The 23592-nt window shown below is 53.6% G+C and overlaps 1 protein-coding gene across 1 annotated transcript in view; it reads right to left on the minus strand.

The window, feature by feature from the left end:
• The window catches only part of Cpamd8 (C3 and PZP like alpha-2-macroglobulin domain containing 8), a 59082-nt gene that overhangs the window by 8750 nt on the left and 26740 nt on the right, over positions 1-23592 (minus strand). Inside the window, 13 exon segments of the mRNA XM_074053755.1 lie at positions 2017-2091; positions 2615-2643; positions 2646-2770; positions 7132-7213; positions 9554-9730; positions 10614-10839; positions 11318-11614; positions 12488-12540; positions 12639-12770; positions 12976-13129; positions 16720-16951; positions 20082-20144; positions 22539-22681. Coding sequence (XP_073909856.1) covers positions 2017-2091; positions 2615-2643; positions 2646-2770; positions 7132-7213; positions 9554-9730; positions 10614-10839; positions 11318-11614; positions 12488-12540; positions 12639-12770; positions 12976-13129; positions 16720-16951; positions 20082-20144; positions 22539-22681 — 1788 coding nt within the window.

Genomic DNA, 23592 nt, shown 5'->3' on the forward strand with positions numbered 1-23592 from the left:
GGAAACTGCTTTGCCCCCATCCCACCCACCACTGACAGTGAATGCCTGGGGAAAATCTGAGAGGGCTCACAGCCCCTCACTCTGTAACCCTCTATGGCTCCCCACTGCCTTCAGTCCATTGCCTTTCTTGTAATTCAATGTCCCTTTTTCCAAATGAAGTGCGGCTAGTGATTCTGGTCATATGCCCTAGAATGCAACCTGCCATCAGACAGGGATAGGGTTGTCATCTAATGATGTGCTTGGTTCAGAGAGCCTGTCCAACAACAATCAAGAGGGGGAAATGAGTAAGTGGGTGTTGAACAGATTTAACAAATGAGCAGAGATGTCCTGATGGTCACTGTAGAACTGCAGAGTTAACATAACATCACCTTAAGAACTGCTATGATCACGGAAAGAATGCTTCCCAGAGGGTTCCATCTTTATAGAGCAGGGGTAGTGACACAGGCTTGGCCCCAAGTCACATGGGCCAGTAAGGGTGTCATGAATGCTGTGAGGACCATGCCAAGCTGAGAAATCCACACTGTCCCTCAGCTTATGGGAAAAATAGATTGGAGGAACCTAAGGAAAGCAGACAAAGATTCCTGGGGGAAGTGGGAGGCATGGTGACACATGCCTGTAGTCCCAGCTACTCGGGAGGCTGAGGCCAGGAGTTCAAGACCAGCCTGGGCAGCATAGTGAGATCTCAAAACAAATAAACAAAAAACAAAAAAGACTCTTTGGGGGAAATGAGGTAGGTGTCTTTGGAGGCTGGGAGGGAGGTGGAGAAAATGAAATATCCAAAGCCCAGGGCTGGGGGTGGAGCTCAGTGGTAGGGGGCTTGCCTAGCAAGTGCAAGACCCAGGGTTTGATCTCCAGTACTGAAAGAAACACAAGGTAGCTCAACTTTAAGAAATGATGGCCAGGCATAGTGTCTCATGCCTGCCTGCAATCTCAGCTACTCATGAGGATCATGAGGAGTTTGAGGCCAGCCCAGGCAAAGTTAGCAAGACTTTAAAAAAAAAAAAAAAAGAAAAAATTTTTTTTAAAGCGTAGCAAGTGCAAGGCTCTGAGTTCAATTTTGATATTTGATCCTGGAACCAGTCTACCACAAATACTGAGAGACAACAGGTGTCCAGGTGTGTGGCATGGCACTGGCATGCTGTCAGCAATCAACAGACAGGATAGAACTGTGTCTCTGGAAAGGGACAGAGGCAGCTGATCCCACTGACTCCTCGGAGGAAGACTGAGAAACTCAAGCAGGGTGGGACAGACGAGCCCACCATGCATGGGGTGAGCAAAAGCTCCTCTCACTCAGCACAATTCCTGCCTACATTTAGATTAAATTGCAGCTTCTCTGAGCCCCACACACAGCCCGCTGTAACTGCCTTGTTGTCTCACCTCCTCTCCTCCTGTGCACCCTCTCACAACTCCTTTCCAGCCTCCATAGCTGCCTTTCTCTTCCTGAAGTGTGCTGTGTGGCCTGCCTCAGGGCCTTTGCACGTGCATTCCTTCCACTGGAAACATTTCCCCTCATATTCCTCCAGCCCTGCCTCCTTCCCATTACTTAGGTCTCAGCTTTTTCATACATCAGGGGTGTGCCCTCAAAGGGGTTATGGGAACAGGGGCCTCTTCCCCTTCCCCTTTGCTTCCTGCCATGAGGTTTCACCCTCTTCACAGGCCCAAAGCCACAGAGGAAAGCAGTCATGGACTGGAGCCTCCAAAACGTTCAGCCACAACAGACCTTTCCTCTTTATGAGAACACCACCTCAGGCATTTCATTATAGTGATGGAAAGCTAATATTTCCCCCACCCATGACTAATTGCTCCCCATTCTGTCCCCATGGCTGCCAGGAGACTCCATCTCTCCTCTGTTCAGTTTATGAGAAGGTAGGTGGACATCCAGTGGTAAAGATGAAACAGCCTCATTCGTGACCAGGAGGGTGGCCAGGAAGAAAAAAATCCTGCCATAAGGGAGGGAGCCTCCCTTTTGCCCCTCCAGTCCCACCTCAGGCCCTGGATCTCCCCCGCTGTGCTCACCTCTGACACCATGCCAGTCTCCAGGAGAGCAGTCACCACGTAAGCCGTCAGCGAAATTGTGCCATGGATCCCACCCTGCAAGAGGGCTCACTGGCCTCACCCTGGGTCAAAGACAGCCCACCTCCCTCCAAGCCACGCCCCCACCATGGCCCCACCCACTACCTTTCGCAGGCTCCACCTCCCCAGGCCCCACCCTCACAATGACCACGCCCACTGCACATCACTGGCCCCGCCTCCAGCTGTAGCTCCCGCCCTTCCCCAGCTCTGGCCTCTCCCCCGCAGGGCATCTCTGGTCAAGCTGCCCAGGCTCCGCCCATCACTGGCCCTGCCTTCTCCCCTTGCTCTGCTCCCCTTCCAGCCTAAGCCCCGCCCTTCCCTCAGCTCTCGCCCCTCCCTCTCATGGCATCTCAGTCCCACTGCCCAGGCCCTGCTCCATCCCCCTATGGCCCCACCCAACACCCAATGTTGGCCCCGCCCACCCTCACAGCCCCGCCCCTCACTCAACACTAGCTCCTCCCCTCCTCCCCCTGCTCCAAGGAGCAGGAGCAGGAGCCAGGCAGGGCTGAGACTTCTGGAGGTGACCTGAGAGGCCACCCACCTGGATGTCCTTGTTCAGGATCCTCCCACTGCCGGGAAGGAGCCATCTGCCCATTGCTGCTGGATGATCCAACCCTTGGCAGCCACCAGCTCCTTCGGGTCGATGAAGATGAAGCTTCGAGCCTGGGAGAGGGACTTCAGGACAAAGGCTGTGAGCCTGAAAGAAGAGGAGAGGTGTGTGTTGGGGAGAGGGCTGCCCCCTCCACGTGCGGGATGGGAGACCGCAGCCAAGCCCCTGCACTATCTGCAGACTCTTTCCTCATGTGTGAGATGGGAGGGTCTCCAGTCCACCTGCACAAAGTCATCGTGAGCACTCACAAGTGACGAGGGCACAGTGCCCGCACCCAGAGGGACCTGGGGATGGAACTCAGCCCTCTCTGTCCCGGAGCACCCAGGTCTGCCCCTGGATTTTCTGTGAACTAGCCCAGTCCCACAACCTGCCAAATTCTCAGACATGGAAATGCATTGGAATGTGCATGCGAGGTGATGTGTGGAGCAGCTGCAGCTATTTCGCCACCATGAAGGAAATATCTGCTGTGCTGAGGGAATCCAGGGGGGTCCATGGCACCTCCCCAGCCCTGTGAACTGATCCTAACAAATGATTTTCAGTTGCTTGCAGCTGAAAACATCCCATGGACTCACGAACTCCAGTTACTTTCTGTCCCACTGGGACCTTTGATGCATCACCCATTTGCCTTCAATGCTTGGCACAGGCTTCTCTCCCCAAAGGAGGCCTCCTGACACCCCGCTGCAGGGTGGAGTGTCCACTCTGGACCCCTGCAGCTCTCCACTGCCCTCACCACCACCCTACCTTTGTCCTGCTGCCTGTCCCTTCTCCCCACATCCTCCCCATCCAGCTGGCAGGGGTGTCATGGGATGAATGAGTGACCAAGGGAGAGAGAGAATCACTGGACAGAAACCAGGGAGCCAAGAGGGACCAGAAATAAAACTGTTGGCAGAGGAAGTCACCCAAAGGCAGCATCAAAGTTGCCATAGGCTCTGTTTATGGGGGTTAGTTCATCCTGGCCACACTCCCTCCAAATACTGCACAACCATCTATGGCTCCCATCTCCCGGGCCAGCCCCTGCTGTGCCACCTGTCATGTGTGCAGCATCCCAGGGAAACTCACATTCTGTGTCTGGCAGGAAATCCAGCAAATACGGCACCTGGCCACATGTTCACAAAGAATGACGGGACTACCATCCTGTTCACCTTATTTTTTCTATTTTTTACAATTTGTTTCCCCCCTACTTTTCTATTTTTAAAATACAAATATGAACAAACATTGTGGTTGCTGTGGTTTGAATCTGAACAGTCTCGTGTTAAAGGCTAAGTCTCCAGTCTGTGGCGCTACTGACAGGTGGTGGAGCCTTGAAGAGGCGGGGCCTAGGGAGAGGAAGTTAGGTGACTGGGCGCGTGGCCTTGAAGAGGACACCAGGACTCTACCTCTTCTTTTTTGCTTCCTGTGCCATGTGCTCCCGCCATGATGTGGTGCCTCCCCGCAGCCCCAAATGCAAGGAGGCCAACTGACTATGGACTGCAAAACTGTGATCCTAAAAGACCTTTTGTCTTTTTAAGCTGGTGATCTCAGGTATTTTGTGACAGTAACCGAAAGCTGACTCACACAGTGGCCCACCCATACCATGGAAGAAGAGAGTGGGGGGCAAGAAAGAAGCTTAATTTTTTGTAAACATAAACTTATCTAAAAATAAAAGTATCAGTTAAACACACACAACTCACTGTGAGACATGTGACACCGAATGCTCTTTCTGTCCTTTCATGGACGTCCTATTCTGCCCAGAACCCACTCCAAATTCCTCACCTTGCTCAATCTGGCCCTGTGTCCTCTCCTCCCTTCTGTCAGGTCACTCTCCTTCTGGCCTGCACAACTCCAGCCGCAGCAACCTCCCCTCTGTGGGCCACTCATGACGCCCAGGGCCTTTGCACTGCTGGCTCCCTCTGCCTGGGACTCTTGCTTCCTTGGATTTGCATGTGGCTCTACTTGACTGGCCCCCAACCCCAACCCTCGCTGTCCCTTACCCTGTTTTATTCATTTTAAAATATGTCCACAAATGCCATATTGTTCCTCCTTTCCAAAAGTGGAGCCTAACTTCCTTGCTTTTGCACCTGAGCTGGACTTACTTCTAAATTACAGAAGGGACATCCAAAAGGTCTTGTGGCACTTCCTTTTCTTGCATGGTGGCTCACTCTGACAGGAAGCTGGCTGCCATGTTGGGAGGACACTCAAGTAGCTCCATGGAAAAGTCCACATAGCAGAAACCAAGGCCTCCTGCTGACAGCCATGCAGGCCACCAACCCGGAAGTGAAGGAACCTTCCAGCCCTGGCTGAGCCTTCAGATACCAATGACTTGACTGAAGCCCCAGAAAGATCCTCAGCCCCAAACATCCCCCGACGCTGTGTCTGAATTCCTGACCCACGGGAACAGAGAGATTATAAACGCTTGTCATTTTAAGTGGCTACATTTGGGGGTGACTTGTTACGCAGCAGGAGCTAACTGTTACCTCTCGTAGGGGCCGCCCTCACTCCTCCTTCACCGGGCACCTGGAGGCAGGGACGGTGCCCTCCAAGACTGAGACTTGAGCCTGATGTGCAGTACTTGCTGTGGTTTAGATGTGGTGTGTCCTACGGAGGTTTATGTGCTGGGAGTGTGGTCCTCAGGGTGGCCATGATGAGGGATGGCAGAACCTTTAAGAGGCAGAGCCTAGTGTGAGGTGGTTAGATCACTGAAGATGCCACTCAGGGAAGGGATTAATGCTGATCTCTCAGGGGTGGGTTACATCTCAAAGGATTGGGTTGGTTACTCTAACAGCAGCTTGTTGTAAAGTGAGTTCAGCTGTCTGGGCTCTCTCTCTTGCTAGACAAGCACACAACCACTTGAGCTATGCCCCCAGCATTCATGCTTCCTCTATTACCTTGTGATGTCATTCTCATTCTCAACCTCTCTCTCTCTCTCTCGCCCTATGAAGCAATTTGCCATATTATAATTTAGCAGGAGGTCCTTGCCAGAGGCCGATGTTGGCACTCTGCTCTTGGACCTCCAGTGCTGTGAGCTAAGCCAATCTCTTCTTTATAAAGCACTCAGCCCCAGGTATTTTGTCGTAGCAACACGAAACAGACTAAAACAGTCAGCAGTCATCATTGAACAAAGAAATGAATGAATGTGCATCGACTCCACAGGTCTTGAGTTGCAAGGCTTCCAGGGTGGATTTGGGACCTCAGACAAGTATTTAGGGGAGCCTCTGAGGGTTGCTCCTTGCACTGTCCCCAGCACTCACTGGGCACGGCCAGATCTTGCTCCATTGCCTCCTGGATCTGGGTGTCAGAGGGACGTGTGGTCAGCAAACAGGCTCAGAGAGGTTGAGCATGACACAGCTTACAAGAGGCAGAGCCCAGGTTTTCCCTCACCCTGGGCTTACTGGACCCTTGTCCTAGGGTCTCCGTGCTCAGAAGCCAACAGGACAGCAAGAGGGGAGACAAACGCGCCTGGGTATCACGCTTCTATGTACACAAGGAACTGGATGACTTTTTGTTTTTGTGGTTTTGGTGCTGGGAGCTGAACCCAGGGCCCTGTGCGTGCTAGGCAGCACGCTACCACTGAGCTGCATCCCAGCCCTGGAATTTGGTTTTGTTTTCACGCTGTGTGTTTGGAGGACACACAGGGGACGTACCCAGGGGAGGGCACACAGCTTCGGTCCTGGCCAGCTGAGGTCCCTGGGGGACCACGGGGCTCACCCAGCTGCTGCGCAGCCCTGCCAGGCGAGGGCAGGGAGCTCTGCCTCTAGGCATGAATGGGACGGGTGTCAGCATGGCCAGATCTTGGGGCACTGGACAGGTCACCAAGTCGGGGTTCACTGCAGGGTGGGGCCAGTCAGGCACCTCCCTGCTCTCCCTGCCACCAGCACCACGGCTGGGCAGTGGACACTGTTGGATGAAGGATGCGGGGTCATATGTCCTGGGGTCGGGCATAGGAGTTAGGGTGACCCATGGGCTCAGGGGAGCCAAGAATTGTGTGGCCCCAGGATCCCAGGGCACAAGACTCAGTTGTGCCCTGCCCCCTACTGGTCACCCCCCGCATGGGTTGCCCCACCCCCAACAGCCAGGGAGAGCCCCTTACCAGGGAAACAGGACCCCCATTTCCAGACCCCTGCAGCACACCCCTCACTGCAGCCTCCAGCTGGTGTGTGGCCCTGTCCTGTTCTCCCTGCCATCTCTTCCTGCTCCAGGTCACCTCCATCTGGGCCTCAGGGGCCAGGAAGTCGCAGCTCAGCTGTGGTCCCCATGGTAACACCAATAGCAGAAAGAGTAGCAGTCACCTGCTTGTCCTCCCCTTGGCCCCCATCTGTCCCTCAAGGACCCCCAGAGGTGGGTCCACAGCTATCTATATCCTGGCCATGTCCTCTGTCACCCATTGTGTCTCCTGGCTGCGCTGTGCTGCAGGGGAGACCAGGGTGGCTGTGGGACCACTGCATAGCCCTTCCAGGGAGTTGGGGACTCACCACATGCTCCCGGATGCATCCCGCTCCCCAAACGCACTGCAGGAACCGTCCTGGTGCCTGTAGGTCAGCTGTCGCTGGTAGCCTGCGGGGCGGGCAGAGGAGTTCTGCTGTATGGCGTGTGCCAGGCCAGCCTCCCAAAGATGTCACACCATACCTGGGGTCCTTGAAACTGCCCCACACCACACAACGGTCCGTGAAACCCCCACCACATCTGGTCCCCCTACCACATCTGGACGGCTGAAAGCTTCACTTAATTTATGTCTTATTTCCTGGCACAGTCCCTGGTGACCACCAGTGTGCTGAGGCGGGGATATAACTTGCCATCTTGAGGCAGCATCCTCTGTCCCCAGGGCTGGGGACCACTCCACTGGCTGGAGCCACACTTCAGGGGCACAGAGGACAGAAAGGGCTGGAGTGGTCAGGAAGGGGAACAAGGGAGGGAAGCTGGCTGGGCTGGGAGGTGGACTCGGCTGTGTGGGCAGCTGGGAGCCATGGAGGTGCTGGTGGGAGAGGGGCCGGAGGGAGCTATGCGGTGGGTGGATTTTGGAAAGCTGAGGAGGAAGACACTGATGCTGGCCACTTGAGTGACTAGAAGGACAGAGCTTCTTCGCAGAGATGGTTCAAGAGGAAGGAGGGCTCTGCATTGATGGACAGTGTCCCTTCAAATTCACGTCCATTCAGATTGCCAAAATGGCCCTTAATGGAGAATCAGGATCTTTGCAGAGGTGAGGACAGTCTCCAAAGACCACTATGGAATTTGGGACAATGACAAGTGTCCTCCTAAGTGGAAAAAAAGGAACCAGAAACAGGGGAAATGGCCATCGACAATGGAGGCAGAGAACAGAGTGACAAATCACAAACCAAGGGACGTGTGGAGCCACCAGGAGCGCCTGGGACAGGAGGAAGCAGCCCTGTCCACACCTCTGGACGCCGGCCATCTGGGCTGTGAGGGACACACTGCTACTCTTTGAAGCCACCCAGGTTGTGGCCCTATGTTTGGTGGCCCCGGGGCCCTCCCAGGAGCATCTGGGTAGAGGACAAGGGGTTGATTTGGGGTTCATTGGGTCACAGTTGTCTGGAGGACACAGTGTCTGTCTGTCCCGGTGAAGTCCTGACCTGGATCGGTCCACCTACGTGGCCAGTGTGCACACAAGTGCCCCCCACAGCCTGGACCCCCCGAGTGCACTTGGCATTCCTGGGCCCACGGTCGGCCTCCAGGAGGCGTTCGGTCCACGGGCAGCTTCCCCAGTCCCTCCCTAGGGGCCACCAGGTGCAGCGCAGACAGGAGACAGCCAGTGTCCCTGCCCTCTACGGACAGAGCTGTCCCCTATCCTGAGGACATGACTCATGGTGGCGGAAGATGCCAGGGCTGTGTCACTTATTTCTGAAGGTGTTCACTGCCAACTTTATTTTTTATATATATATATATTTTTTGGTGGGGCTGGGGTTTGAACTCAGGGCTTCACGCTTGCAAAGCAGGCGCTCTACCTCTTGAGCAACATCTCCAGTCCATTTGCTCTGGTCATTTTGGAGATGGGGTCTTGCAAACTATTTGCCCAAGCTGGCCTCAAACTGTGATCCTCCTGATCTCTGTCTCTCGAGTAGCTGGGATTACAGGCGTGAGCCACCAGCACCTGGCTACACAGTACCGGGGACTCGAACTCAGAGCTCTGAGCTTGCAAGGCAGACGCTCTACTGCTTGAGCCACACCTCCAGCCCTGCTGTCTCACTTTTTTAAAACTAGAAACTCACATGTCTGTGTTTTGTACCCCGTGATTTATAAATGTGTATGAAAATGATAGTGAACTGAGACACAATTTCCCCCCTCAACTGTGGAAATTTTCACCGAGCGCACAACCAGCACCTGCTCAAAGTCCTGACCTGGAAAACCCGTGCATGGTCCTTGCACACGGCAGTGGCTCCCCGCGTCCAGCTCAGGGCGTGCGGCCATGTGGCTGCAGGACATGTGTTCAAGGCAGCAAGGGTGCCAGTGCTTACCAGTACGCACGGTACGCAGAGGGCCACCTTAGAGCTGACAACAAGAACGCTAGCTGGGCATGGTTGCTCACACCTATAATCCTAGCTATGCGGGAGGCTGAGAACAAGGGGAATCACAGTTTGAGGCCAGCCCACGAAAATAGTCTGGAAGACCTCCCCGGCCTGGAAAAAAATAACCAAAGTAAAATGGACTGGAGGCCTGGGTGCCTACTTTGCAAGTGCAAAGTCCTGAGTTCAAACCCCAGTCCCATCAAAAACAACAAAAAATAGGCGGATTCCCCCTCTGGCTGTGTGCTAGCATTCAGAGGTCCTAAGCCAGGTTCCTGCAGGCAGTGACAAGATTGGGGCCACCCCCATCAGGTCCTCCCTACTGGAAGCTGAGGCTGGCTCCCTCCTTCCCCCGCCCCAGGGTGCCCTCCCATACCTTGAGGCAGGAAGTCCTCGGTTTCCCTCGCCAGCTCGGGGCTCAGCTGCCGCGTCTTCTGTAGGTACTTGAAGACGAAGACATTGGGCGCAAAGTGAATCATGTTTTGCTCCCTGCAGCCAAAGGGCAGCCGCAGGAAGCTGTTGAGGTGGCTCAGAGTCGGCCCCATGACGTCTCCTGGCCCGGGGGAGAAGAAGGGTTGGGTCTTTAGCTGCATCCACAAAAAGTCTATATGCTGACCTAGTCACTCTGGTTCCGTTCTAAGTACAGAATGTGGTTTTGTTTTTCTTTTTCTTTTTTTGTAGGACTGGGGTTTGAACTCAGGGCTTTGTGCTCACAAAGCAGGAGCTCTACTGCTTAAGCCACACCTCCAGTCCATTTTTCTGGTTCCTTTGGAGATGGGGGTCTCATGAACTATTTGCCTAGGCTGGCCTCGAACCATGATCCTCCTGATCTCATCCTCCAAGTAGCTGGCATTATAGGCGTGAGCCACGGGTGCTCTCTTTCTCTCTTTTGTAATTTCTACTCTTCTGTCGTCCTTTGCTCTTCTGCCTTCCTCTCCTTGCCTTCCCTGCCCCAACTCTGCCAACAGTCCTCCTCTACCCAGGATTACTCTCTCTTCTGAACACACCTTCCTTCCTTCCTCAGCCTTCTCATGCCCCCACGGAGGCTGCTGTTGCTCCTGCAGCCTCATCCTGCAGTCAGTTACAGTCTCATCACCTCCTCTGGTTTCCCAGCTTCCTCTGTGCCCTTCCATCTTACTTAAGATGAAGGCACTGGTACGTGGGTCTCGGCCCTCACATCCTCTTCTTTCCTCACCACATCCCTCCATGAGGTTCACTCACCCCGATGGTCACCCCAAATTTGCTCGTATGCCTCAGAAATCATAAACTCCCACAGCCTCGAATCCAGTCACAGCCACCAACCAGCACACGGCTGGACACGGAGAAGGCACCAGAAGCCGCTCGGGCCCCAGGAGAAGCCATGAGCCTGGAGCGGGTCACGGCTCCGGCCTTCTTCTTCCTCTTCCCAAGCCTGGCCACGGGGCTGACATTCGTACCTACGATGGAGGCAGCCGCCCGCTCAGACCCGGGGATGGCGCCGTGCGGGACGCCCAGGGTGAAGGCCTCGCCATAGCTCTCATCCACCCCCGGCTTCCTCCAGACGCGGAACTCGCCCATGGAGCCCCAGCCAGTGGAGAGGCCGACGGACTGGACCTCCAGTGGCTCCGGGAGGGACCAGGCCACGATGACAGATGCATTAGATGGCTCTGGACCCTGGCCAACCTAGAGAAAGAGATTAAAGGTGTCGCATGCTGGCAGAAAATGTGCGGTGGGGCTTGGACAACAGTGGCCTCAGCTCCAAGGCCACGGTCAAGGCCTCAAGATACCTGAGCTCTTCCTATTAAATTAATATCTGCAAGTTGCAAAGTTATCAGGAACTTCTAGGCTTTTATCACACTCTCCCCTATACCTGAAATATCTCTGCACCCTGTTTTACCAGGTAAGCTCCTATTCATACTTCAAAACCCCTTTGTCTATGTCCCTCTTCTAGGACGCTACGTTAGCTATTCATTTCTAAATATCCCATTTCCATGGTCCAGTCCCCTTCCACCTTCTCACACGCACTCTTCCTTTCTCCTGGACCACCCACTACCACCCCTCGCCACTCCTGACCCCTGATAGATCCTGACACAGAATGGGAAACAGGAAATCCCAGAGTGTCGTGTGGTTTCTGTGCCTGCCCCTGCCCGTCCCAAGGCACCTGAATGAGCCCGCGGTGCCAGCTGATCCAGAAGGTTCTGAACTCGTGCCAGGAGAGGATCTTGGGTGTGTGGGCGCCGACCACAGGCTCGCCCACCTTGCTGGTGGAGATCCATGACCTGGTGTTCTGGTGGCCTCTTAGGACCATCTCCAGCATGCCCGCTGAGTCCTGGGGCCCGGAGGACAAGGTCACCCAGTCATTGTCGTGTGCTCGCCCGGCCACGTCAAAACGGGTGAGGTCCTGAGGCTGCGGTATGTACTGGAACTCGTACTTGCTGGGGGTGGAGGCGTGGACTCTCTCTGGATGGAGCACAGGACACGAGGGGGGGGCTGGAGTGAGCCCCAAGGGTCCCACCTGTGACAGCAGGTGAGCACAGGACACGGGCGGCAGCCCCCACCATGGCTCTGCGCACAGCTCAGGAGGCCCAGAGGACACGCACTGTTCAGCCATGTCACCGACGCCAGCCAAACCTATGGGGCACAAACCCGACAGAGACGGCGAGACACTGGACACAGACCCAAGTCAGTTAGCCGGGAGAGGTAGTGCACGCCTGTAATCCCAGTACTCTCTAAGGAAGGCTGGTGGAGAGGCTCAACTGGTAGAGTGCCACCTAGCAAGTGCGAGACCCGGCGGCAGGCACTCTACTGCTTGCTCGGTTATTTTTCAGATACGGTCACAGGACCAGCGCCTTGGATGGTGATCCTGCTACTTGCACCTCCCGAGTAGCCGGAAGCCTGGTTCTTTTGTAGACATGAGGTTTTCAGAACTGTTTGCCCAGGCTGGCCTCGATCCTTGATCCTCCAGATCTCTGCCTCCAGAGCAGCTGGGATTACAGGCATGAGTCACCATGCTTGGCCCATAGGTAGAATCATTTGTGTCATCTAAAGATTCCTTCTGGATTTTTCAAAGATTTCCTTCCTCCCAGATTCATCCACATTGTTTTATCAGTAATTTGTCCCTTTTTGTTACTGAGTAGCATTCCAAGGTGCAGACAGCAACACACGTAGACTGCAGCACAAAAAGGGAGCCAGGGCTTGTCGCCTGCTGTATGCACTTGTGTGTGTGACTACGCCCGGCCCTCACTCTAGCTCACGTGGTGTCACTGGGGACCTCTCACCTCCTAATGGCTGTGCCCTCTGTCCCCAGGGCAGGCGGGCAGGCACAGGGGACTCCGTTGGGACAGAAGAACACGTTGTAGGTGTACGAGCGCGGTGCTCCTTCAGGCTGAGACAGAGGGAACAGAGGTGACGGAGGGGACACTGGGCTCAGAGTGGCCTCCTCGAGGCCGGGGCGGAGCACCGCAGGCGAGGACGTGGGCTTCCCTCGACCATCACGCTGCGCCTGACGTGGTCCGTCCCCACGGGGACCCTCTGGTCGGTGCCATCCGCCTCCGCCTGTTTGCTGGGCCTCCTGTCCCGGCAGTAGCTTGTGTCACCGTAGGCGAGGGCTTTGGCTGAGAGATTTGACGGAGAGCAGGTCCCCCACCATCCTCCTGGGCGTGCGTGCACATGCGTGTGCACGTCTCTGTGTGCTCACGCGTGTGCTCTGGATGCTCCTCCAGGGAGACGCCCGGGTCCACCACAGGGCCTGCACCCCTCCCTGTGGGCTGTCCCCTCTGTCCCACAGGCCCCTGCTGACTTGAAGGCAGGCACCCTCACCTGTGATGTTGGCAAGCCCCAGGTCACCGAGGGACAGGACGAGCCAGGTGGGATCAGTCTCCCCACGGGGCACGCACAGCTTCTTGGTCAGGTGGCGTTGGCTGGGATGCCCCACGAATTGGACGCCCTTGGGGACCGAGACCTTCAGGTGCACCTGCAGAGTGTGGCAAATGAGAGGGCTGGAGTCCTGGCAGCCTCCCAGAGCCCTGCAGCCCACCGCCCCACCCTGCCACCCACTGTGGACAGCCAGCCCACCAGCGCTCTGCAGAACCTGACTGTCCCCTGGAGGCCCCTTTTCCATTACTGTCAGAGCAAGCTCCCACCCCGCCTGGGGACCTGCTCTGGGTTTCTTGTGCCCCTCTGTCACCTCCTCTGGCCAGCCGCATCCCAGCAGGATGCAGCTTTTGAGTGACCAAATGAATTAGAACCACCAACATTTTCCACCCAGGAATTTGTCTCTGGTGGCTTCTGGGTACTTCATTTGTATTCTGGGATCTGCAGTGACAGATCATTTTTTTTAACTTGAAATGATCTTTTAAGTAAAGATCCAGAAGACAAAAAGCCTGTATGTGAGTAAACATGGCACGTGTCACCGTTATAGAGTAAAATAGACCCCGGGAGTCAAAGGTTCATCTTGGTGTCACACCTGTTCGATGGCAGCGGAAGACAAAGGTAAAAAGTCCTTTCCTAGCACAGACATGCCTGTGCGACATGGGTCATGTGTCCCCGAGCAGCTGTAATTACCCAGTGGGATCATAGACTTTGTCATGGGAAGAGTCACAAAGGATTTCATGTCAACTGGAGGTCACGTGACTCAGAACACAGCTGCCCTCCACTCAGGGCCAGGCTTGGAAATCATGACAATGTGTAGCCATCCCCTTCCAGGGTCCCCAGTGTCCCTTGTGTCTTCTCTCATCCTCCCACCCTAGAACAGCCTGCAGGGGTGAGCACGGGAAGCTTAGCGCTCATCTGTCATATACAGATGGGGAAACTGAGGCAAAATGAGTCAGTATACCAGCAGAAAGCTTGAAGGAGCCAGGCACAGTGGCTCACAACTGTCACTCCAGCTGTGCCAGAGGCATAAGTGGGTCCCAGCTGGCCTTGCCCAAAAAACGACACCCTATCTCAAAAATAACCAATGTGCAACAGGGTGGCCGTGTGGCTCAGGGGGTAGAGCGCCTGCCTAGCAAGTGTGAGGCCCTGAGTTCAAACCCCAGTGCTGCCAACAAAAAATAAAAAACCTAAGGGATGTCTGGGGGTGGGGGGACAGAAAAGAGGATGGCAGGGGACCACAGTGCTGGCTCAAGGACCCCATTTCCACCTCAGCAGCTGCTCTGCCCTCTGGGTCACAAATTCCAGCCACTCCTTGGCCAGAAGCCCCATTTTTCAGGATTTAGAAGTTTGAGACATTGGTTTCCACAATGTCCTGGGGGTGTGGGCTACAGTTCCCATCAGTACTGGCCGTGTCAGAGATGTCCCCAGAGTCCACCTGGTCTCTCCTTTGTGGGCTGACCCCATCCACAGTGGGGAGGACTCCATCCCTCTTCCCTCTTCCTCCATCCACCAGCTGACAAGATGGCTCCTGAGGCTCAGACAAGCAAAGGAAGATGATGGCCTAGCCTGTCCCCTGCCACAGCCCTGCTGGCCCCACACCACCAGGCCTCCAACACACTCTCACTTGCTGTTGGTCTCCACAGCTCCTGCCACCTCTCTGGCCACCCCCCCCCCATCACCAGGGTCTGAAGTCGTCCCTGTCTTCGAGGTCAGCCCAAGCCCACCTCCTCACGGCAATGTCATAGACAGAACTGTGGACACTGGGGACATCTCTACACCCCCAAAAGATGTGCTGACGTCCCAATGCCAGGGGCCTGTGAATGTGACCTCATTTGCAAATAAGGCCTTTGCCAATGTAATCAAGCTATGACAAAGTCATGAGGGTGGACTCCAATCCAATATGACTGGTGTCCCTACAAGAAGAAGAGACAGGCACAGAGAAACATGCAGAGAAGGAGGAGGCCCTGAGAAGATGGAGGCTGGGACTGGAGTGATGTGGCCACAACCCAAGGGATGGCAGGGATGGCAGGAGCCACCAGTCGCCTGGGATGGATTCTCCCTCATGGTCCCAGGAGGGATCCAGCCTGCCCACACCTTGACGTTTGACTTCTGGCCTCCTGAACTGTGACACTAATACAGCAGTTTCCCCGATTTCTTCCCAGAGGAGCTGTGACCCTTCTGTCCTCCCCATCCTCACCCCCCTGCCTGACACCTTGCTAAAACTGCCACACCAACAGGCTGGACAGCATGCCCAAACTACGACCTCACAGACCTCACCGGACCACCTGTTTCTATAGGGAGGACCCACAGGCTAAGAGTGGTTCTTACACTTGTGAAACGGGTCAGAGGGAAAAAAATCAAAAGAAGAATGGTATTTTTAGCTGGGCATGGTTGTGCATACCTGTAGTCCCAGCAACATGGGAGGCTGAGGTTAGAGGATCATTTGAGCCCAGGAGAGCAATATAGATGAGAGAGGGAGAGAGAGAGAGAGAGAGAGAGAGAGAGAGAGAGAGAGAGAGAGAGAGATGATTGATACATGATACATATAGGAAAGAGAGAAAGGAGGGAAGAAAAAAGAAAAAGGAAAAGAAGAGAAAAGAAAAGAAAAAGGGTGATATTTTGTTCCACATGAAAATCCTATGTAACAGATTTCCGAACGTAGAATAAAGTTTTATTGGCACACAGCCAGATCCATTCAGGTACAGGTCTCCTGTGGCACTCTTTAGCTGTAATGGTGGGATTGCATTGCTGTGACAGAAGCCATATGGCTGGGCAGAGGTGAAATATTTACCCTCTGTTCCAGACCATTGCATGTGATACTGGACTCCAGGCCTCTGAAAGGCAGGAAGCCAGAGGGTGGGCTCGTTAAATCATCGCCCCCGATCCTCCCACACAACCCCCCACCAGGTGGAATCAGATGCCTCTGTGAATCAGAGGGTGTCCCCACCTGGTCCCTGCTTGCTTGATAACAAAGACACTGTGACCCTCCCAGATCCCCCACCCCCAGGCTGGCCTCATCTGCTATGGTTTGGATGTCCCTCGAGGATTCATGGGATGACATTTTTTCCTCACCGTGAGGTCCCGCAAGGGCAGAAACTCAATCTGACTGTGGTGTTTAGAACTAGATCAGGGTGGAGCCCCCCATACCATGGTGGTATTAGAGGAAAAGGGAGCGAGAACAAAGGACTTAGACACACATGTGCTCCTGGTCTCTTGTCATGTGGTGTCCTGAACCACCTCAGAACACTGCAAGCAAGAAGAAGGCCACCGCCAGACACAGCCCTTCAACCTTTGGCCTCAAGAACCATAAGCCAGGGCTGGAAGTGTGGCTCAAGCAGTAGAGCATCTGCTTTGCAAGCCCAAGCCCTGAGTTCAAGTCCAAGTGCTGCTACCCAAAAAAGAGAAAACCTGCAAAATAAACCTTGCAGGGCTGGGTGTATAGCTGAGTGGTAGAGCTTGTATTGTATCTGTGGGAGACCCTGGGTCCCATCCTCACCACCAAATTAATTTTAAAAAATGAATATGCAAACCTCTTTACTCTATAAAGTTACCCAGCCTGTAGAATTTTGTTACAGTAATGCCAAATGGACTCAGACACCTCTCACTCCTGCCTTGTCTCCGATAATAAAGATGCCAGGGCCTCCAGCAAACAGGAAAGGCGTGTATTTTGGGGGGCAGGGGGGTCAGTACCTCGGCACAGCTGTCCATGTAGTTGTATGTACTGAACGGGATCTTGACCTGCTGTCCACGGATGACGAGAGGGGGCAGGGTAAAGTCCATGAAGAAGGGCTTGAAGGACCTCAGCAGAGAGGGCCTGGCAATGCCCAGGCCCCGAGAGGGAGACAGACCCACGGCCTCACCCACCCAGCTGGTGATGGAGTCAGGCACCTGCACGCTGAGGGTCTCCTCCCCAGACGGGTCACTACGGAGAGAAGAGAGGGGACACACGTGGGTCCTTCTCTGTGGCCGGGAGCCCAGGAATGAGCATTTTAGGCACTATGGGAGCATGTGTGACAGGAGAAAGCCGTCTCTCACTGTCACAGAAGACATGACATCTCCGGAGGTAAATGAAGGCAGGACCCACCCAATGCGGGCTCTGAGTGAGGACGTTGGTGGTGCACATTCTGCCCAGCTCCAGGGACAGAGCCACTGAACTGATGGGACTGCTCACTTAGGGTGTTCTAAGGAGACGGGGCGAATTCAGCAAGATGCCTAATATACAGTGGGGGTGCACACCTGTGGTCCCAGCTACGGGGAGACTGAGGCAGGAGCAGTGCTGCAGCCCAGGAGTTTGAAGCTGGCCCAGGCAACATAGTGAGAGCTGTGTCGAAAAAATAATAATAGGCTGGGCACCCATGGCTCACACCTGTAATCCCAGCTACTTGGGAGGCAGAGATCAGGAGGATCGCAGTTCGAGGCCAGACCAGGCAAACAGTGCTCAAGACCCTATCTCCAAAATAACCAGAACAAAATGGACTGGAGGTGGAGTTCAAGTGGTAGAGCATCTGCTTTGCAAGCACCAAGTCCTGAGTTCAAACCCCAGGCCAACCAAAAAGAAAAGTAATAATAATAATGAAAGAAAAATATCTAAAAATAATACAGTGAATTGTCATTATTTCACAAGTTACGTTCTATGAAGTCACTGTAAACTCTGGATTAGCAAAAACAAAACAAAACAAAGCATACTCATTAGCCCCAGTTCCCAGGAGAAATGTAGGCTTGGGTTCCTCCAAGCCTCTGCTAGTGCGGATTGTCCTCCTGTCAGTGTGTCACCTTGTTCCTATGTTTCTGCTAAAGCCACCTTATTTAATATTCGCTGCAGATTCTGTCCCTTTTGTACATGGCTGACAGTACTAACGCTCGTGCCTGGACCCTGTATCTCTACCGTGCTTCTTCCTCTATTTTATATGCCCAAAAAGTTTAAATTGTAAGTCAGGCACAGTAAGAGATTAAAAACAATAAGAACAAAATAACAATGAAACACTGTTATTCTTTCCACAATGTACTGAAATAAGTCCCCTCCTCTCTCTCTCTCAAAATACCTTATTGCAGTAAGACATCATTTTGGGGCTGGCAGAGTGGCTCGAACAGTAAAAGCACCTGCCTAGTAAGCATGAGGCCCTGAGTTCAAATCTGTGCTGTCACAAAAAAAAGAGATATTTTTTCACATCACCAAGGCACATTATGGCTCCTCTGACCCATTCAAGTTGCCATCGTCACTCCTCTTGCTCTTTGGGCCATTAATAAAAAGGTCACTTGAACACACACTATAATGCCATGACAGTGGCTCTGATTACTGAGATGGCTACTGCATGAGTAACGGGCAGGTAGCATATACAACACAGACACATTGGACGATTCAAATCCTGGACAGGACCGAGAAGGATGGAGAGGGATTTCACATGCTACTCGAAAGACTAAATGCAATATAAAACTTATACAAAAATTGTTTACTTCTGGGATTTTGCACTTAACTATTTTTTGAGACAGTCTCTTGTAGTTCAGGTTGGCTTTCAACTTGCAGTGCTCCTGCCTCAGACTTCCCAGTGTTGGGATTACAGTCATGCACCACCACACCCTGCTCTCCATTTAATATTTTGGACCAGGGTTAGCCACGGGTAACTGCAACCATAGATAAGGTTGAGGGGGGCAGTGACTGTACAAAGCCAGTCACAAAGGGACAAACACCATAACTGCATGCAATCAGGTCCCTAAGTCCCCATAAATTTTCCTAGAGACAGAAAGCAGCATGGTGGGTGCCAGGGGCTGGGAGGGGCAGAGGGAGACTGAGTGTTTAATTGGGAACAGAGTTTCATTTTTGCAAAGTGCAGAGTCCTGCAGATGGACGGAGGGGACAGTTGCATGACAACATGAATGTCTATAATGCTCCTTTACTGGACACTTGCAAATGATCAAGATGGTTGATTTTGTTACCTGTCCACAATTCCGTGAAACACAGCCACCCTTTCGGGAGCCTCGTCCCTGCTCACCCTGCCTGGTCTGATCCTTCCTTGCTCTGGCTAACAGAGGGGAGGGGACACACCGTGTCCCAAATCCCAAATGGCTAGGGCTCAAGCCTTCTATGGGTCTCCCAACCCTGTGGTCCCTTCCGGCAGGTGGACACTCGCCAGCGCCCCCTGCTGACCATTTCTTGCTAGCGCGCCCATTCTTCCCGCCTATATTGGGGGATGTGCCTGTGGACACCTGTGGCTGACCTGCAAATTTCACAAGGGCAGGGGACACTCATTCTTGCCATTGTTGACCCCCAAAACATCACCTGGCACCCAGAAAGTGGAATTGTTTTTCAGAGCTCAGGATGGAACCCAGGGCGTCACACACGCTGGGCAGGCGCTAACCACTGAGCAGCACTCCCAGCCCAAGTGGAAACCTGAATGAGGATGGACAGACAGCCCGTCGCACGACTGGACTTCCAGAACCAACGCCGCCATTGGGGGCTGTTCTGACCACACGCACACACAAGTGGGCGGCCTGAGGGACCCCTGGCTCTGCTGACCGTGTGACACAGCACCTGGCACCTCAAAAATAGACCTGGCCTAGCATTTGGATCACCTGCTGCTGCACCCCAGAGCCGGGGTCAGAATTTTCATGCCACACTGGTTTGCCAGGGCCAGGCACTGCCACCTTCTATGAGGTCCCCAGGGCAAGGAGCAGTGGAAGAACAAAAAAAAGCTAATTGTATATCTGGTGGAGATTTGGCTCCAAGGGAGCTAAAATGGGAAAAAAAGAAACTATCTAGAAAGGAAACGGGCCGAAGAGGCAGTGTGTCCCCCGAGGAGCAGGGCGGGCGTGGGTCAAGTGACGGTTCTGCTGAGCTCACTGTGCAAACAGAGCGAGTCACCCCAGGGGCTCAGAGACCTCAACTCGATTCTGCGCGGGTAGGCGTCCAAGGCCGAGTTCACGGCCTTGAGTCTTGGTGGCAGAGAAAGATGTGTGGTGTCTCACTTGGAGGCTGGTGGCCGGGGATGCCCTGGACTTGCGTGAGTGACTGACGGGAGCCGCAAAGACAAGCCAGAGAAAGAATGTCAGCACACCTGATGGTGAGGCACCGCCAAAGCCAGGTTTCGGGGAGCAAAGTCCTTTTTCTCTTCTGTGCCCTATGAAAATTAAAGAAAGTGAATGGTTCAAGTGTCATGGGTGCGACAAATTTATTACCTGGCAAGTTAACGTTTCACGTGAGCTGGTGGAGTGGCTCCAGTGGTAGAGCGCCAGCCTGGCAAGCGTGAGGCCCTGAGTTCAAACCCCAGTGCCACCAAAAACCATAAAACAAAAAAATGTCACTTTGTTAGGACAGAATATGTTAACTCTCTTACTGGAAGGCTTCACATTCCATTTGATTAGATATGATAATTTTTTTTACTGGAAGGGTAACATTCTAATTGATTAGGACATAGCATATTAATATTTTGGGGGGTACAGGGATTTGAACTCAGGGCCTCGCCTTTGTTAGGCAGGCACTCTACTACTTGAGCCACCCCACCAGTCTTTATTTGCTTTAGCTATTTATCAGATAGGGTCTCGTGCTTTTGCCCAGCTGGCCTTGGACCAAGATTCTCGCACCTCTCCCTCCCTCATAGCTGGGATTACAGGCGTGAGCCACCATGCCTGGCCTAAACATATTAATTCTTTTATCTTGCAAGGTAAACATTTCACTCAGTTGGGAATAGTAGAGGCAGGCCATCAAAGGCTTGGCAGGGTCCACCTTAAATAAACAGAGGTGGCTCATCTCCCAGATGGGGAAGGTCAGAAGGTTGGCAGGGACCACCTTGTGTCCTTCCCTTTGTCCATTTCCCTCCCTGAGTATTTCCTGAACTTTCCATGTCCCTCTCCTATCCCTTCCTCGTTCCTGTTTTTGGGCAGTACTGGGATTTGAACTCTGGGCCTCACACTTGCTAAGCAGGCACTCTACCACTCGAGCCACTCTGCCAGCCCCCTTCCTCTTTCCTTTCATTCTGTTTTCACTTCACATACCTTGCAGCTCACCTCCCTGAGGGACTGGCCCTTACTTGAAAAATCAAAAGCAGCCCACATAAAACTTCTGAAAATTAACAATGCTCACATCCTTCCTGCCTGTGATAGCTCTTATAGGAAAGGCTCTGGAAATACCCACAGGCAAAGAGATGGCCGCAGTATAGGGACTTGTCAAAGGATCCATTAGCGGGGGACTGAGTAATAAAATGGTAGCATATCCACAGATGGAGTATTATACATCAGTGAAAAAGAACGAGGCAAGTGTGTATACTGATGCGGAATGGTCTCCAAGACTTACTGTGAACTTACAAAGGTACAGAATAATAATTTTTGGGGGGTGGGACTTGGATTTGAACTCAGGACTTTGTGCTTGCAAAGCAGGTGCTCTACTGGTGAGTCACACCTCCAGTCCATTGTGCTCTGGTTATTTTGGGGATGCGGGAGTCTCATAAACTATTAGTAATTTTAAAGTATTCTTCTGTTAGTGGTTCTTTTTAATTTATATATGCACAGAAATGGAAGGGGAGGGGAGGGAGGGAGGGAGATTATCTCATTATTCACCATAATTCATCGTAAGTCTAGGGGCGGGGGAGAGACTTGAATCTCACACCCTCCATCGTGTTTGAAGATCATTTTAACCACACACGCATGGTAAGAAACTCCATGGCCCGGTGGCACCAGGGCTGGCCTGGCTCTCCAGGCATCTCTGAGGCCGCTCCACGCGGGGATCTCTCACTGCCTTCCTGGCTTTGGATTTCAGGAAGCTGCCACTGAATCTGCTCCACACCTTGCCCTGGGTGCCCTGCACATGGTGGGCGAGGCCCGGGGTGGCCTCCACATCCTCGACTGCTTCCATGTGGGCCCCAACGACAGTGGACAGCCTGGCTCCCCAGTGCCCTGATGGGGACTCTGGAAGCCAGGACCCTGCAGGCCCTGTCACTGGCCTGTCAAATGTGCGCCCAGGAAGGAAAGGCTGAGAAGACCAAGGTCCCCAGCACAGAGTCAGGCAGGGCAAGAAAGCTCTCTCTCTGGGACTGGGGTTTGAACTCAGGGCTTTGTGCTTGCAAAGCAGGCTCTCTACTGCGTGAGCCACTCCTCCAGTCCATTTTGCTCTGGTTATTTTGGAGATGGGGGTCTTTGGAACTATTTGCTCAGTCTGGTCTCGAACCTCAATCCTCCATATCTCAACCTCCCAAGTAGCCACCAATGCCTGGCTCAAACCTCTTTTCTTTAAAGTGAACCTGCCTCAGGCTTTTTATTACAGCACCCTTCTAAATAGAGACCCAAGAAGGCTCCCTCATCCATTCTGAAATGTGAGAACACAGCAAGAAGGTGCCATCTGTGAAGCAGAAGGTGAGTCCGCAGCACCTTGGTCTTGACTACTTGCACCCCAGAACTGTGAACGAGCAGTAAATTTACTCTCTGTGTGTACACGCACCCAGTCTATGGTACTGTGTCACAGCAGCCAGGATGGACTACGACAAGCCCCCAACCGTGTCACCATGGAGGTCAGGACATACCTGGGGGGTGGTCTGGAAGGCGCCGCAGCCACCAGGGTCCCTGTGTGGGGCTGGAAGGCAGGGACAACCTCTTGGGTGTACAGGCTGCCGTCCAGTCCATGGTTCAGGCTCACCCTGTCCGTCATCACCAGCAGCCCCGTTTCCTAGGCAACAGAGAACATCTCAACCAATGGGGGGAGGTGGACGGTGATGGCCCTGGTCACCAGTGGGAATGAAGAAAGCCCTCGTTGCTTCAGGCCTGACAGTGCTGCTGGGTGACTGTGGGGTGGTGGGTGGGGGTGGGGGTCCAGCCCTCTGCTGTGGACTTGGTGGCACTGACTGAAGGGGTCGTGAAACCAAGTGACATCAAGCAGAGGCAAGAACATGCTGGCCACACGGTGTGAGATCCACTGACAGGAAATGTCCAGTAAGGGCAAATCCACAGAGACAGGAAGCAGATCGAAGCTGCCAGGACCTGGGCAGGGGATGGGGGATTTGAACCCAGGGCCTCGCACTTGCTAGGCAGGAGCTCCACCACTTGAGCCACTCGGCCAGCCCTTTTTGCTTTACTTATTTTTCAGATAGGGTCTCACGTTTTCCCCAGGGCTGGCCTTGGACTGAGATCCTCCTACCTACGCCTCCCATGTAGCTGGGATCACAGGAGCACAGCACCATGCCTGGCTTACTAACTGATTTGAGATGGGGTCTTGCTAACTTTTTACCCAGGCTGGCCTCAAACTTCAACAAATCCTCCCATCTCTGCCTCCCAAGAAGCTGGGATTACAGGCATGTACTGCCATGCCTGGCTTCTCCATCTCTTTTGTCCCCCTTTCTTAAGGGTACCATTCCTTCTTGTGCTTAGTTCAATGCCATGTCGTTTGTTGATTGAAGCCCTGGGCACAGTAGACTACACACAGGGACCACCGAGCTGGACATCTGTAAGTACACACATGAGGTGGCCTAGCAACACACTGGTCAGAGCGTCCCTGTTGTTGAGCACTGTGTGACTGCTTGACACTCTGTCCTCGTGTCTGGGGGCGGGTGGGGATCTGGTCATGAACTTTCACTGGTGAGA

This window comes from Castor canadensis, chromosome 14 (genome assembly GCF_047511655.1).
Source record: "Castor canadensis chromosome 14, mCasCan1.hap1v2, whole genome shotgun sequence".
NCBI lineage: Eukaryota > Metazoa > Chordata > Mammalia > Rodentia > Castoridae > Castor > Castor canadensis.